At 36.7% G+C, this 17,235-nt stretch overlaps 2 protein-coding genes across 2 annotated transcripts; one reads left to right on the forward strand and one right to left on the reverse strand.

The window, feature by feature from the left end:
• Positions 1 to 191: 191 nt before the first annotated feature.
• LOC120267703 (auxin-responsive protein IAA9-like) lies at positions 192 to 2,079 on the forward strand. The gene is made up of 4 exons (XM_039275381.1): positions 192 to 433; positions 523 to 726; positions 879 to 963; positions 1,551 to 2,079. Exons 1-4 carry the CDS (start codon positions 388 to 390, stop codon positions 1,603 to 1,605), a joined length of 390 nt encoding a protein of 129 aa, XP_039131315.1. The 5' UTR covers positions 192 to 387; the 3' UTR covers positions 1,606 to 2,079.
• Positions 1,887 to 13,963, reverse strand: LOC120267700 (pre-mRNA-processing-splicing factor 8A-like). Its single transcript, XM_039275377.1, is given in 26 exon segments — positions 1,887 to 2,340; positions 2,445 to 2,528; positions 2,530 to 2,688; positions 2,775 to 3,053; positions 3,143 to 3,340; positions 3,427 to 4,062; positions 4,150 to 4,404; positions 4,496 to 4,602; positions 4,688 to 5,304; positions 5,504 to 5,757; positions 5,969 to 6,076; positions 6,166 to 6,355; positions 6,457 to 6,580; positions 6,676 to 6,917; positions 7,921 to 8,047; positions 8,131 to 8,585; positions 8,667 to 8,971; positions 9,095 to 9,409; positions 9,604 to 9,786; positions 9,868 to 9,953; positions 10,219 to 11,009; positions 11,111 to 11,600; positions 11,926 to 12,316; positions 12,634 to 12,726; positions 12,823 to 12,946; positions 13,561 to 13,963. Coding segments are annotated over 26 exon segments (7,098 nt in total). The 5' UTR covers positions 13,854 to 13,963; the 3' UTR covers positions 1,887 to 2,148.
• Positions 13,964 to 17,235: the final 3,272 nt, after the last annotated feature.

Below are 17,235 nucleotides of genomic sequence, written 5' to 3' on the forward strand. Positions count from 1 at the left end.
AAGAGATAAGCTCCTTGTCGGCAGGACACGTACACCTTTAACTTCAATGTTGGGTCCCCTCCACCCCCTGCATGCATGGACTCTGAACACCTCTCTATGTTTTACCACTACTTCCTATCTTCTTCTTCTTCTTTCTTCTTCTTCTTCTTCTTCTTATATATATATATATATATATAGATATGGAGTTGTAATAGTAGTTCTATGTATTTTGGGAGTCATATATAGAAGCTAGCTATAGTGAAATGGAGTTGGAGCTAGGCTTAGGTTTACCAAATAACAAACCTGCAGCTGAACTTGGGTTAGGGTTTATAGCACAGCCATGCAGGAAGAGAGGTTTTGAGGGTGATAAGAAAACAACATTGCCTTTGTTTGTGTGGAAGGGTGGAGATGATGATGATGATGATAGTGGTGATAATGGTTATCTTATTAACAAGTGAGTTTGTTCATGAGCTTTGCCTTCTGGTCAAAAGTTAATTGTATTATTTATTAAGGTTTTGTGCCTTTTTGTTGATGTATATATAGAGAGGATGAATGGAGTGGCAAAGGAGCTTGTTGGGTGGCCGCCGGTGAAGTACAGAAGGTGGAACGATGAACGGAGGAATGCCAAGTGTGTGAAGGTGAAGATGGAGGGGGTTGGCATTGGGAGGAAGGTGAACTTATCTCTTCACCATTGTTATGAGTCCTTGCTTCATGCCCTGAAGGGCTTGTTCCCTTATCACTTTAATGGTATGTAATGTAACTTATAGTTATTTCCATAAATATTTTCATTATATTTTTCTGCTTATCATGAAATGACTGATCTGAAAATCATTGTGGAACATGCTCTAATTAATTGTGTTTTGGTTTATGGATTAAGTATTTTTGTTTGTATAATGCAGTGGGAGTTAATGGCTTTGATGAGCACATAGTTACTTATGAAGATGGAGAAGGGGATTGGTTGCTGATTGGTGATGTTCCATGGGAGTGAGTATCTTAATCATTTTTGGTAACTTTATAATAATGGAAACTTTATTATAAATTTTTTGACTTAGAGGACATCATTTAAGTGTAGGCAATTTGTGAGCATTATTGTTGGTGGAATTTATTAATAATTTTTTTAGAAGACCACATTTGACTGTGATCTTCTCTGTAGTCTCAATTCAATCATTTCAATGAACTCTGTCATCAACCAATTTCTCAAATATTTAATCAGACCTTTGAACCCAAATACAGTAATAAGAAACTGATACCAATGTGCATGAATGTTAGGTGAAACAACCTTACCTGCAGCTTTTTTATTTTCCTTGATTGTAAATTAGCTAGACACAACTCTTAATATCATTAAATTAAACTTGGAATCTTGAAAAAGAAAGGTTAAAAACATACACCCAGTGAGAATCAATGTCTATTACACTAAGCATTAAAGAGAAGTAGGTAGACAAATGGTCTTTTCATTTTTATTTTTTATATTTTTTTTAAAAAAATTTAAGAATGTTTCAATAACAAAAAAGGTTGGAATAAGGAATGTTATGACAATATCATTAACCAAAGTGATATTATATTATTTGCAGGGTTTTTCTCCAGTCAGTTAAGAGCATCAAGATACTTGGCAGGAGTGCAGCTTAGTGGAGTCCTTTCTTTCTACGTATTTCCCTGTATTTCTTTCTTTGTTTGTTTGTACTTGAAGACTTCCAGAGTATGGTTTCTTCTTTCTAGTTCAAACATGAAATTAGTTAAGGTCTTGTGTAAATAACAAGATATTTTGATCCACATGGTATTTCTATGAAGCATAACCACCAGTTTTTACATATAAATACTTGGAATTTAAGAGAGCTAACAAAAATGTCAAAATCCATCTCTGAATATATTTATTAAGTGGCTTGACCAAAATGAAAGACTAACTTAAATGACTCAACATATGGCTCCACCTGTCCCTCATCAGATCAAAATAAAACATGGTGAATGTTAAATTTACAACAGTGCATCAGTTTATATACATGATATTCAGCAAAATCACACAAACTGATCATATGATTAATACTAGTGTTACATAAGAAAATGTTTATATTGAACCTTCTACAATTCCAGACAAAGCAAAAATGAACATCTCACACGTTATCCACTTGCTGGTTCACTGAAAGAGATGAGGGATGATCAATACCTTCTCTGTTAAGTGAAGGTATCATCTCGATCAGCTTCGGCAGCGTCCCCTTCCTCCAAATTACTGAACTCAAGGAAATGCGTCGGTCTGTGGTCTTCATGGTAGTAGTCCCGTGGCATACCAAGCTTTACACCATATCGCATGCTGATAGTGTGCTTCACTCCCATAAAGTTGTAATTCCAGGGGCCATTGTCCGGAGTCTGAGAATTCATAAAAGTACAAAAAAGAGGCATGGTGAATCAGGTGCGCTAAATCATATGGGTCACTTGATCATTAGGATATGAGGTAATGGAGAGATAATTACCATGTAGAAACCCAGGAAGCGATCACTGAGAAGCATCTGAACCTTTTCATAATGGGTAGGAAGGTAACCATGTGGGTTGCTTCCCTGTGTCCTTGTTGACACGGCCCCACTCATAGCCAGTGGGTGTAAGCTTGTATGCGGTTAACGAGCAGGATCCTGGAGTGAAACTACAGGTCAAGATGATGCACTTCTCACCATCCCAATGCTTGTTGTTCTCCAGAATGCGTGCATGGCTTGTAAGATCCTGTTAAAAGCATCAAGCACCAAGTGATTTTAAAGCAGCAGTAATGGAAAGTATCCTGATAACAAATAAAAAGGACTATAAATTACCTGCGGCGACAACTGAGGAAGCTCATTTGGCTGCGTGTGCATCCATCCCAAAGGTTCTAAGTCATTCAAGAAGTCATGCTCAGGAAGAGCTGATGGAAGATGAACCTGCTGATGAGTACCCCACTGTGGTGGCATGACTATGCAGCGGATCTCCTTCACTTGCGGGTTATCTTGAGGGCTTAAACCATATAAATATCCAGAAATTTGAGTTCGAAGATCTGCTATACAGATAAATTTCTTTAATATGTTTTTAGGCATGATATATGTGTATCCAGTCTCCTGCAAAGTAGGAAACATCGTGGGATTAGAAACCATAAGCATCTCTCAAATAAAGCAGCAAAATAATAGGCAACAGTCTAATTGAATACCTTAATGTCATCTGAGTTGACATAAATATGATTGACTCGGAGATATAAATTTGTAGCTGAGATGGCCCTCACACGCCAATCAGTCTTTGACCCAAACGCCGCTTGCTCATATGGACTGGTTGTTGTGACAATGAGTTCATCACCATGAACATTAGTTGTCCTAGTTGTAACAGCTGTTAACTGGCTAGCTTCCTTGGCCTGTCAAAAGTAGAAAAATGAATGTGAATTGAGCACTGGCAGACTAAAATGTTTTAATACAATTGTTTCAAAATAACAAACTATACCTGTTTCTCAATTTCAGCAATTTGCTGCCTCTGTTGTGAAGGTGGAGCTATCTCAGCACCAAGGATTATATCACGAATTTCTGATTGCGTAAGTGCAGACGTGTTCACATTATTCTTCTTTGCATAATCAGACAGTATAAGATCTCTAAGAGCAACCTCCACTTTCATCCACTGATCATCGGTGAGAGATGGCCATATATGGTGGGGTTCTGTTATTATGGTCTTATCCGGTTTCAGCAACATCTTTGCCTTTTCATTGTTCACATGAAGTGCACGTAATATCAAGATGAGACGGGAGAAGGCAGTATAGGAAGAGATGCTTTTCAACCAATCATCATAAATATTGAAAAGAACCATCTGGGGTTCCGTGGCCTTGAGAATCAAATCACCAAACTTCTCAATTTTCAAGCAGGCCTGGAAGGGCAACTGAAGCTCACTTCCTTTGATGACAATGTTAGGAAAATCGAGCAAATGGACCTCCAAAGGATCCAACATCCCTTTACGAGTCACAATAATCTGCTTCGGTTGCTCCTCAACAGGAAGTGACCGCACCAGAGCAGCCACCTCTTCTGCTGTCTTCCACTTAGCTAACTGACCAAGACGCTTTTGCCCTGCCCACACACTTGTATGGATGACCTGCAAGAAACCAGTGGTTTTTTGTAAGTTATCCATATGCATCAACAAGGATGAGCATAAAAAATGAAATTTAAGAATTAGAACCACCTTCAGAAAGAGCTGCCCAGTTCTTGGATTAAATATGAAGATAGCTCCATTGATAGGTTTTGTAGTAAGATTTCCCTCGAATGTTTTATGGATTGTCACACGATAAACATTTGTGTCATCAACAAACCATATGATTTGATTGCTGAAGATCTCCCCGTAATTTTGTGATGAAAGATACGGTTCTGTAGGCTCAGAAGAATACAGCTGTAGACCCTTCCTTATTCTCTCTCTCAGAACATACAGCGCTGGGTTTGACTGAATGAACAGATCAACAAATCATAAAATTAAAATGTGTTTGAGACAGAAAATAAACATTTTCAGAGAACTAACAATTATAATAGGTTACCTTCATGATTTTGTTCATTGCTTGGGCCAAAAGAGGCTTCGACCCAGGGAACCAGTTGCCAAAGGCAGAGTGCAAGTTATAAGCTAGATCAATCCCAATCATTACACCTGCATGAGAAACAAAACGATGTTCAGCACATCATTTTAATTGACTTTGAATTATATAATGAAAAAAACGAAAAACCAGATGTACCAGTTGGAGAAGGATAAATCGACATGTTATCAGTAGTGTAGTCCATGAATTTGGCCCTCGTGTAACGTTCTATATCATGTGAATCATAGTCTCCCCAGCGAAGTTGCACGTCAATCCAATATTTATTGCTTGCTTTCTGATCAAAAACATCCTTTGACTCTGCAACAAGGCTAGGCTTGGACATTGGCCATCTATGTGCTGCAAACAGAAGAATATCAGCACAAGAACTGTTCATCTTGTAGCTCTTTCTAGGATGAATTGTCTCTTTCTGCACAGTCTCGATTTCCAATGCATCCAACTCCTGATCCAGAACTTGGCAGAGATCCATAACAACACTCTCATGGACCTTTTGCCAAAGATGAGCACGAAATATCTGAATCAAGGATATTTTTAAGGTTGGGATTTTGCCATGCATGAAGATTCCTGTAAGATCTAGTTGCACTTGGAACCCCACATAAACATTTGCTCGATTTATAGTAGGAGACCACCATAGAGTAAACCTACGGTTAGGAATTTGATTAAGACCAGATCGCTGTGCATTGGTTAGCTTCTTGTACTTCATAGATTCTTCGAATCCGGAAGCCTTCTCCCAAAAGAGACCTTCCCAGGTTGGAAAACTGAAAGAAGATGAACCATCAGACATACAAAACATGAAATCTGACCGGCAAACATAAAATCTGGCCATAGAGCATGGCTAATCCAAAACATAAAATGTCAACCACAGATGTATAAAGCCATTAAAAAAAATGAGAAAAGTTTCCATATGAAATTTAGAATCCCCTGAAACATTGAAGTAATTTTTTAGTTTCAACTTACTATGTGCCTTTGAATAAAGTATGCTCCAGAATTCCCTCAACTCCCCCAAGAGCTTGGATGACATCAGTCCTATAATTATTCAAGTTCCATAACTTGCCATCATGTCGCTGATGAGTCCACCAAAAAGGATTCTGTTTCAATACTTGATATTGCTTAAAATCAGTGCGCACTCTCCATCCCTTATCATAAGCTAAAGTATGACGGTCTTTCTGGAAAAGGGTGTTGATTCGAGGTATACCCCTATCCCAAGAATCCTGCAAGTTGTCCAGATAACAACAAACATTACTGCACATGGTTAAAAAAAAAAGACAGTTATATCCCCAAAAACCCAAAATGTTTGTCATGGCAGGAACTCTAGACACAAGATTTTGCTCTAAAGAATAAGAAGAGCCTTGATCACACACAAAAAGCAATTTCTAAATATGACTACTACCCAAATCAACCATCATATGAGAAGGAAATAACCTCAAGATCTTCAAGAGTTAAGCGCCTATTTTGAGACTGTGCTTCTTGTCTCTTCAATGCATATTCAGCCCAAACACGCTGGGAATCAATGAATTCACTCTCCCATGGCTGGAAGAAGAACAAGGAAAAGCAAAGTTAGGGATGATAATTGATATGAAAACAAACAAACAATGACCAAAAATTTTTAGTAGCGTGACCTGAATGTAGCGATATAGATTTGGAATGAGCTGATCCTCCTCGTGACTCATACCACTTCGGAAATGTGTAACCCCAACATCAGTCTGCTGACTATACCGAAGATCACTCTGCGGGATCAATATGTGACCCATTGATAACATGCCAAGGCCACCAATCTCCTTGGGCGTGTAAAAAATTACAGGAGGAAACCTGTCAATAAGAAAAACCTTTAGAACCAAATATGGAATTTATTACATATGTTCTAACTTTGTAATATATTGAATGTAATTTTATTGCAGAACAAATATGACCTGCTGGGCATCTTTGAATTCAATCCAATCTTGATACGGGTCTGAATCTTGTTTTCACACTTGACTAGCAAATCTAACAGTTCCTGGGTATGCACTGTTGCTTCACGAAAGTATGTCATAAGACCTGTTGAGGGGAAATTATAAAAATGTTATTAGCATGTGTATTGTTTTAAATAGTTGTTGTCCAATATAAGAACAAGCAAAGAAGAGCCATAGTACCAATAAGAGCTGTGTTCCATTTGTTAACAATCTTAGTAAATGTTGTTGATCCTGATGACATTAGAATCTGTCTCACACGATTCTCAAACACTTTCATGTGTTCATCATCAACACGTAAAAAGGCAATAGCCGTCCTCTCTTTTGTCTGTTCATTCTGCAAATTCCATACTCCATCTTTTGTGTTGCTGAAAGCCTCTTGAGTCATTCTTACTTTTGGCAATATCCGGACCTCAAACCCACACCTAGAAAAGAGAATATTTACTTCATTAAATAATGCAGCAGATGCAAACAAAACTAAGAAACAAAGCAATACACTAAAAATAGCAACTAACAAGCATGTGCTATACACTAGATGAAACAAGTAAAGAAAAAAATATGAAAATAAAAAAGGCACACTTTTAAGATGTAAAGAATGACTTAGTGCCAACTGGAGTTGTAGAAAAACTAGAGAGCGAGCCCAAAAAAATGAACTTCCAACAAATAAATATAACATTAGCTTGTTGGTGGATAATAATATTGAACCATGACAAGGAAAGCATATCACTTCGATGAAAACAGGTACTAGATTCTTGAACATTTAAACATTGTCTAAACCAATTATAAAAACGAAATGTGCAAGACAGGAGACAGATGAGTACCTAAAAAACAGGACTTAATCAATACTGTGAAACAACCTACTTAAACAACCATCATCAATAAAAGCATGTGCTATATTTAAATAGAACAACCAATGGTAATAGAACAGCTTCTTCTAGCAATTGTAGACTAGAAAGCACAAACCTGAACAGAGACAATCAAGAGAATACTAACATTAGTTAACGTACTAAAAGTAACTTAAAAGTCATGAAATAGCTTTCAAAAGCACTAAGCATAACATCAAATATTCAGTGAATTGTGGTCTGGAACTGTAATATCACGGCCAAATGCACAAAAATATGTTACTCCGATGCAAATATCTGACAAGTACAGCTGTTGCACATGACTAGGTCTCATGGAACATCTATTTATGATACAGGTATTATGTTGAGAAATAGCAAGTTGACCAACCCTGGATTTAACTCCCAAAAATAGACAGATGGTATGCATAAAGGTCCAGAAATATGCCAATGAAAAAGCAAACACACTAAGTTGCATAGATAAATAAAAATTGAAACTATATAAATCAAAGTGAACTTTCAAAATCATAAATAGTGGATGGACACCCATCAGAAAAAAATGAAAAATACTAGGGAATGATGTGCATACATGCTGAAAAGCAAGTTAGGATTGTCCTTGCTGTAAACTGAAACAAAACTGTTTTCCCATTCCAATGTAGTAATACTTCGAGGAAGCCTGTTCTTCATATCCCAGAAAACACTCCTTCCAAGGTTCACTGCAACAGTATTAGAGAAAAAAAATTAAGCCCTTCCTAAGACAATAAAAGTTGTAGGGTAGATAGTTCAGCCAGAGAATTACCATCGTGTTTCATCAGTCTCATTCGTGCATCCCTTGGCCAACATTTCTTGTTATTATATCCAACCATATTTTCATTGTTAGGATCAGGATGTTCAGTGAGATAGCGTTGAATAAGGTCACGCGCCTCCTCATGAGTGAACCTGAATAAAATGTGCACCTTGTCAATGTAGCGTGAATAAAGCCTGATTGGATGCCGGGTTTCGATTTTGGTTTCTGAGTATGTTATGAATTCATTTGGCATATGAGGAGGCCCAGCAATCTCACTAGCTCGAGTTAAACCAAGAAGCAAAAGGTCGAGCACAAGCCCATAATACTGCACCACAAAGGAAGCAAATTGAAGACCACGGATGAGACCATATGAGTTTGTGTGACTCATGTCTTTGTAGGAAAGCACAACATTGTTTTTAGCAGTAACATAGTCAGCAATGTTGTGATCAAGCACCAGCCGGAGAAGCCTGCCAACAAACATTGTTTAGATAGGCACAACATATTTGGAAGAATTCATACTAGAATCAAGGAAAAGGGATAACAATTACCTGTTTAGCATGGTCAAATCAATCTTCTCAAAGAATTTTTCAAACTTTGTTTGAAGCATGACAACACACTGACCATCACTTGTGTCCCATATACCTTGTAAATTGTTTATGCCTTGACACCATTTGTACACAAGCAGGGGAGGTGGTTCAGAATCTGCAGGCTTGATCCAATTGGGGAAAAGATGTCGCTTGTCACCTTCATACCACAGATATTGATCAAGATATGCATCTGTGATTTTCTCAAGAGGTTCAATTTCATATACTGGAATCAGATAACTGTACAGATCCATGAATTCAATACCCACCTGCAAAAGAAATTCATCATTTTAACCGAGTTACAATTTAGTCAAAAATTAATCAAACAAATTTGATCAAATTTACAAGCCCAAAGTCCAAAACATCAAGTGATTCAAATCAAAAGGACTTACTTCTTTAAAAGATCGTTGAGTTAGCAAGTGACGCTTGATTCTTGATAATGCCTCATGTGGATTGTCATAAGCTTGTTCAATAAGGCCAAGCTCTTCCCTTTGCAATTGATTCAATCTGACTGCGACACTATAAGACTCTTTCAACCTCTCCAGTGCCAGGATAAGAAGCTTAGTATCATGCTTATATGATAATGGTGGAAATGGTATAGGAGAGAACTTTCTTGACTCAAGCCAATGCACAGTTGTAGTGTAAATAGCAACTGCCTCTTCCGGAGTAACATATGGCCCATCTTTTAAGTAGTTGTGTTGCCTCTCCTACAAAATTATTAATGTAGATGTAGGGGTTTTAGAAGGAAGCAAAGCAAAATCATTAGTTACAAAACAAAGAAGGTTACTTCAACAAAATTCAGTAAATCAACTGAGAGACAGAGACATTCCTTTTATCATGTAAAATGGCTATCCTTTACATTATCGTTCCTCGCCAAATAAACACAAATTAAATCATCTACCTGCTCAGCTTTTAACCATAAACGGGTCAATCTTCCAAGATTCTTTCGGCAAACTGTCTTGTCAACAGTTGCACCCCTTCTAATACGCTCACGATTATAGTGAGCAACATTAGTCCACCAATCTGCCTTGGACTTTACATATCGAAGTATCATGTTCTCAATGGGTACTGGCAGTCCAGGAACCTGGAATTTGGCTTGCAAATGAGAACCAAACAACAGAAAATTAAATGAATGGAATAACCTTGAAGAAAAAAGGATGTAAACCTTCCAAGGGATATTGGCCTTCCAACATCGCCATGCTTCACTTAGATGCTGCAATATAGTCCTGGCCTTGTTTTGTTTTATGCCCTCTGACATTTATGAGAATGAAATGTTAGCCTTTAATTGGTAATTTAATAAAATTACACTTCATCAGGGTGAAATATTATTTCCAGCAAAAATAATTTATAGACTAAACTATAAACATCACAAATAAAGAACAATAGAATAGCAGGCACAGGTACAAACATCCATTTACAATTAAATGGAGTCCGATATTCTAGGGATGGCAGCAAAGCAAATAATAACAGTCATAATAATGAGAGAAAAATCAAAGCAGATGCCTGATGGCTTTACCTGGCATCGCATCAAGAACATCATGCATAACTGCTGCTCGAAGTTCCAAATCAAAGTGGCTTTCAACCCGCTGTTTGGTAACAGTCTTGGCAATTCCTTTAGAATGGCGACCCTCAAACTGCCGTGCTAACAAATTACCCAACCATCTCTCCAGCAAGGGTACAATACCGCGAAGGAAAAATAACCAAACTCTCCACATTGGAGCCCAGAACCCACAGCCTGGACCCTTTCCAACAGGGCCAGTATTAAACCGGTAATAAATCAAGTGCTTCAGATCTTTACACATTCTAATCTGACGCATTAACCTGTACTTGTAACGATACATACCAGTCAACTGACCAACATGTGAGAATGTGTACTGCAAACCATCAGCCAATTGGAATGCGTCAACATTTCCCAAGCGAAACTGGATGTTAGCATCAACTACAAGCTTAGTCAGACGCAAGATTTCACGACATAGATGAAATGCATTTCCAAAACGGGACTTTTTCCGCTCCTTTGTGGTGAGTGTCTTCACAGGTTTTAAATTGAAGTTGTAATCAAGATGAAGATAATTAAGATTCTTTCTATGAATCAAGAGATTCAGCATGTTGTAACCCTGTTTACAAACTTGAAGACCAGCTTCTGCCCAGTCAAGTTCTGTAGTTTGAAAGAATTTTGTAGCTTGTAATGATCGAAACAGATGTTTCTTTTTCTGAGCTTTTGGAGGTCTGTGGTGCAGCTCATTTAGCACAAAGCATTTCAATAGTTTCTGATAGCTCACACGAACTTTGACAGGATAAGCTGGTGGGCTGTAGAGAAAATGTCAGGAGCAATATCAGGAAAACACTCACATAGAAATGCCACATGAAAGACAGAATAGGATGGAAGATTTTAAATAATCATAACATACCAATGCTCTTTGTACCACTCTGATACGAGAGGAATATCCTCAGCCCGTCGCATTCTACCAGATCTCATATTGAAAGGCCGTGGTGCAAACAACAATGATATACCAGACGCAGTGGTGTCAGTATAGAGTTGGGTACTTTGCAAAAATGGTTCTACTCCCTCTGGAAGGTAAAAATCTTCCTCATCTTCATCTTCAACATTTCTACTCTCTCGTCGATCAGCTTTATTGATGGAAGTGATGGGGTTTATCAAGGGATCGTAGTAGAATGCTGGTAAATCAGGATCTTCAGTTTTGATGTACATTACCATAGGGGTGTGATATACACCAAGCTTTACTTTCCTAGGCCGATTATTGTAGAGATGAGGGAAGGCAATTCTATACTCTGTTCTGAGAGGCTGACGAATAATGAGTTTATTGATGTCATTGAATTCATTCCAATCTTCATCTCCTTTCTCCATATCACGGTAGAGAGGCTCAAACTTTGGACCTCCTGCAGATATAGGGAGAGAATGAGTCCAATCCAAGAGGTGAAAGGGAAGTAACAAACATTTCATAGGCAACAGTAGGCAGCCAGGAAAACAAAGTAGGCATCTAATTATAATGCGTTAGTAATGAAACCGTGAGTATCCTAAGCACTATGGTTTTATCTGTAATCCATTTGCTTGACGAGAAGAAGGAAATGTAACAGCATTACTGCCTCAAAGCAATGTGATACTACTTCAAGAAAAATCAAAAGAACCAGTTTTTGAACATTCGTTTGTAGCAAAACAAGACAGTTGCACAGGTAAGATAACTACAAACAAAATGGGGCTTACCAGGTATGCACATATTTAATGCTTTAGCTGTGAAGAATGACTCCATGTCAAACAAATAGAAATAGTTGCGGTCAATCAAGTCTGAAAGCAGCTGCCCAGCGAGACGGTGAAGAGTTGCCATTATTGGAAGAGAGAGGTGCCACTTTCGATAACTAGGACCATTTATAAGCTTTGTCTTCACAAGAGGCTTATGATCATAAAACCATGTATATACAGCAGAATCTTCTTCTTCATCCAGTTCTAGTTGAATAGCCTCTAATGGATCAACATCTAATAAATTGTCTGCATAGTCCAGTGGAGGCTCTTCATCATCAAATGGAGGAAATCGCATTCTTTTAAAATGTCGCCGATCTCTTTTCTCTCTTCGCATCATAATCCACATTGTGCCCCACTGCAGCAGTATAATAAAATGGAGCAATGGCTATAAGATTATAAGGAAAACAATAACAACATAATACCTAAACAAAATTTACTTCAATAAACTTTTGGTTTAGCAAGTCTTAGAAAATTTATCTACTATGAGAAAATATAAATAATCAACCATATACCCTGCAGGTTGCTGCCATTGTATAAACTAATGGTCCAAAGATACAAGATATAGGAAGAAGCTTTATGCTTAAAAGTGAAGCAACAAACTTAACACTCTCAGCCCGGGAAACAAGAACCACCTCACTGTCCCATTCAAGAACAAGAAATGCAAGAACTCACCTGTGCAAGATATATGGGTTCAACCACCCATGGAATCTCATTCACAAATGTGATCGCACCAGTAATGTGGTACAAAATTTTTACATGGCGAACCTACAAGCACAAAAAAGTCATGAGATATTCAAGTTTGCTAATTCACCAGCAAATGAATATCCAAGAAAATCAAAAAAAGAGCTCAGAGAATCATACTTGCTCCCAAGGCATAGGCATATTCTCAAGAAGCTTGTAAACTGCATGGGGAATAAACTTTAGGGCACCAAGATAAACACGTTTATCATGGCGGTATTTCTTTGATGACATGTCTCCATGATCTCTGGAAGGGAAAAGGACAAAAACAAAGATCATGAGGTACTGTCACTTCAAAATGTAACTAAATAATCAAATCCCATAGCATAGCTGAATTTGGTTCCATTCTGATTTTCCACGGGGAAAAACAATGAAAGTTCCTTGAAACATGCAGGACAGCACATAAGAAAAAGCATGCCAAAGCGGAAAACAAACCACTGAGAAAATAGCAAGTTAAGGTAGCTGTAGTTGGCTGCCTGGTAAGATGTAAATTCACCACTAACAAAAATTTTCATGAATTATTATAATTTACTAGCATGTATATATTCCTCAAGGTCTCGCAAAACATACAAATTCAGGGAATTAAGTGCTACTAATCTAACATAAAGAAATTTATTTTGGAATCAGATTTCCCTTTAACCATTAAGGTGTAAAGCGAAAGAGATAATCTTCTTTTCAAACAATTATACTGCACAAAATTGAGATAATCACCAAAACAATAACTCTTCTAACCCTGATCCATTGCACTTGCTGTTTCATCACAAAAAAGAAATCCACACACAATCATTCACAGCACCACAAGCCCTAACCATTAACAATCTAAATGAGAAAGAGAGAGAGAGAGAGAGAAGAGAGAAGTACCTAATGATCTTGCGCACATGCTCCGGAGGCATGTCCTCCTTCTGAGTCTCCACAAAGCCGAACTTCCTCTTATCCCCGTACCTCTTCGAGTTGAGTTGGTGCCATTTCCGCGCCTTCTCCACCAGCATCGCCTCCAGCTCCGCTGGCGAAGGCGGGATGCTGTACGACGGCTGCACTGCGGGTGGTGGCGGGGGAGGAGGCATCCCCGATCCACCAACCGTCGTTCCCGGAGGGGCAAGTGGCGGCGGAGGAGGTGGCGGCGCCGACGCCGACGGCGCCCCGTTGTTCCACATCGCTCCTTCTCTTCCCCGCTCTCAGTGAGGCAATCCGGAGCTAAGCCGTGGGGATCGAGCGAGCAAGGGTTTCTAGGGTTTGGGATTTCCAATCCGTTGGGAGAGCTCGAGAGCGAGTGAGAAAACTAATGGGCCTGCGAGCATTCGAAGCATTATATAGTATGTTAGTGGCGGTGCGTTGGGCTCAAGTCTTTGTTGTGGCGGTGTGTTGGGTTTGGGTTTAAGTCTGGCCCGGTCTGGGTAACTGGGTTTGGATTTGGGTTCGGTTTTTCCTTTTTGTTGTTCTTTCTATTTTTAATCTTACTAGTTATTTATTTATTTAATGTTTTAAAATTTGCACTTTGGTGTGGTGGAATATTAAGAAAATGACGAATGATATACACCAAAAAATACTGTATAGCTCATGTAATGTCTAGCAGAGTTAATAAATTTCTAATTAGTCATTAAAATATTATAATCGGGTGCGTCACTATATATGTTTGTCTGTTGATATTTTTTATGGAGCGTCGTTTGTCATCTTTTGTAAAAAAAAATTAGGTCAAAATTTTAACTTAATTAACTTTAAATAGGAATAAATACAATTATACTGAATATAAACAGCACTGAAGCCCGGATATATAATGTATGTACAGTACAAGAATAATATAAAAATCCCAAATGAATAATGTATAAACAATACGGGGAACAGTACTATCAGGACAGGGATTTGAACCAATGACCTCTCTTTTTACATTTTGGTATCATACCATTGGGTTATTCAATGATTGATTTTTTTGATTTCTTCATTTCTTAATAAAAAATATATAATAACAAAAACTGAACATTTCAAATTATAAAACAACTGAAATAATTCAGATAGTCAAAACATATCTGTGAGGCCTACTAACTAAGTCAGGCCATATTAAAGCCTGGCCCATGGGATGAAATAACCAGCCCATAGGACCAAAGTAATCTCTGTTTATTATTTGTATTTCAGAATATAAAATAATGAAGTTATAACAAATATTTTTTATTCAATTTCTTTAGTTCATGTCTTGTATACCAAATTCCTTTTTTTTTATATTATTAATCTGTGTTAGTAGCCTTGCCAATTTACAGCATTTTCCTCTAACGGAACTTGAAGTTTATTGTTAATTAATTAAAATGGTTTTGAAACGTGAATAAAATGGTATTGCATAAGCATCCATTATTAGAGTTATAAAAATAAATAAATGTGTATATAATTGATGGAGAAAAATTAAACTTCAAGAAATTAATTGTTGTTATTCATGAGAGTGTTTTTCCTCTCATGTTGCTTCCATGGAAGGAATATTTGTGCTATTTTATTATTGCCTTTTTTTTAATGTACAATTTTTTTTATGTGTTTATATTTGTTTAATAAATACCATTCAATGTGTCTGATTTAAATAGGGGCTACATTTTTTTAAAAAAATTGGATAAGTTATGTCAATGCATGTTCTTACTCTGCTTGAGTTAAGATTTGACCCGATCTTCATGAATACCCACATGAGACTCAGTATCAATAAATTAAAATGATCTAGGTGAAATCGTATCTTTCTCATCTCCTAAATTATACTTGAATTAAAATTAGTTTTTATAATACTCAAAAGAGTCACAAACATGCAATTGGTAGTCAATGTTTTCAGATATGATTTAGAAGATTTACAAAAAGATTCAGATTATTAAACAAACTGCATTATGATACATATAATAAGAACAATAATTGTAGATATATACATATATACATATATATATATATATATGCATATATATCTACTGAATCCTTTTTCTGAAACTGTAAAACATAAACAGAAACATCCGTTCAAATAATTCAATACATCAAGCACTGAAATACTGACTTGAGGCAGAGAGAAAACATACAAGTACAAGTACTGATATATATATATATATATATATTTTTTTTTTTTTGAGAGAAACAAAGTACTGATAATTAAATGATTCCTTTTTCTCAACAAGTTAGAAACAGGGATGTACATATATATAAAAGAAGACAATGATACATGAAAACTAAAAAGAGAGGAAGCTTTAAGCATTGATGAAAGACAAGTAGGTGACTCATGGACCATTGGAATTTGCACCTATACTACAGAGCTATATAAGCAGTCCTGGATGGATGGACCATATATGCAATGCATGCATGCATGAGAGCCAGAAAACAAATAATTTTGCCTGCCAAAAACACTATTAATTTCATCAAGGAAAAATAAAGTTGGCAGACAGACAATCTTTGATGACAAAGCTGCAGCTTCTTTTCATTCAAAACAATAAAAAGAATACCGGATCTGATGTGATATGGGATGATCAGATCACTATACTGAAAATGAAACCTGTGCCAGTTTCTCTTTTGCTTTTTACTGCATTGTTAGCAGAAATTACAGTCTTCCTACGTACCTCTTAATTTGGTAGTCATAAAATAATCACTATAATATATATGAAAAATATAAATTAACACTTAAAGATCAGATCGATTTATGAAAAACCTTGAATGCAGAGAGAATTTAAAAAAAAAAAATTAAACACAAATCGACTAAGCACCATTTTCACAATTGAAAGATGGTAACTTCATCATCTATTATCTACCAAGTGAGAAATGGAGAGATCAACTTTCTCATAATGGTTGAGGACCTGAGGTAAGTGATTTGTTTATTTTATAAAAAAAAATAATTATAACAAAATTAGGGCTGATTACAACGAAATAACATATTAATTTTGAAAAAAAAAAATCAATAATATAATCAAATTATAACAACGATAAAACGGATCTTTTATTTATTATAATTTTTACCTAAAGAGTTTAATTTATTGATGTAATTTCTATCATCATTTCTCTAAACTTAATGAGTCTTTGATCCAACATGTATATATATACACATAATACATGTACAATATGGGATTTAATTATGTTTGCCATGTTGGCAAACATAAAGAGAACTCATAATAATAAAAACATGTGGGCTATATGAGGATGCAGTTTGTAATATGTATCTAGTTGCAGCTAGAGGTAGCTAGCTAGCTAGCTTGTCTTCATTTGCTTTTATCTTTAACTATACTATTACAACCAGTACTGCATGTTAATTTGCAAGGAATGTTTAAAAGAAGAAAATCACAAGTCAAAACTAAGCAAAGGTTTTGAAGAACAAGAATGAGAGCACACACACACATATATATATACACATACTTCACCTTGAGATCAAAATTTAACTTGTGTTGATGGTGATGGTGAATGAGAGCTAGAAGTCCTGAATTGACATCACTTCCCACAGCTTTCTTGATCTTCTTCTTCTTCTTCTTCTTTTTCTTGATGCTTTTCATTTAGATCAACTCCTCTCTACTTCATAATGGATGGTAGAGTGAGTTCAAA

This window comes from Dioscorea cayenensis, chromosome 8, assembly GCF_009730915.1.
Source record: "Dioscorea cayenensis subsp. rotundata cultivar TDr96_F1 chromosome 8, TDr96_F1_v2_PseudoChromosome.rev07_lg8_w22 25.fasta, whole genome shotgun sequence".
In the NCBI taxonomy this organism is placed as follows: Eukaryota; Viridiplantae; Streptophyta; class Magnoliopsida; order Dioscoreales; family Dioscoreaceae; genus Dioscorea; species Dioscorea cayenensis.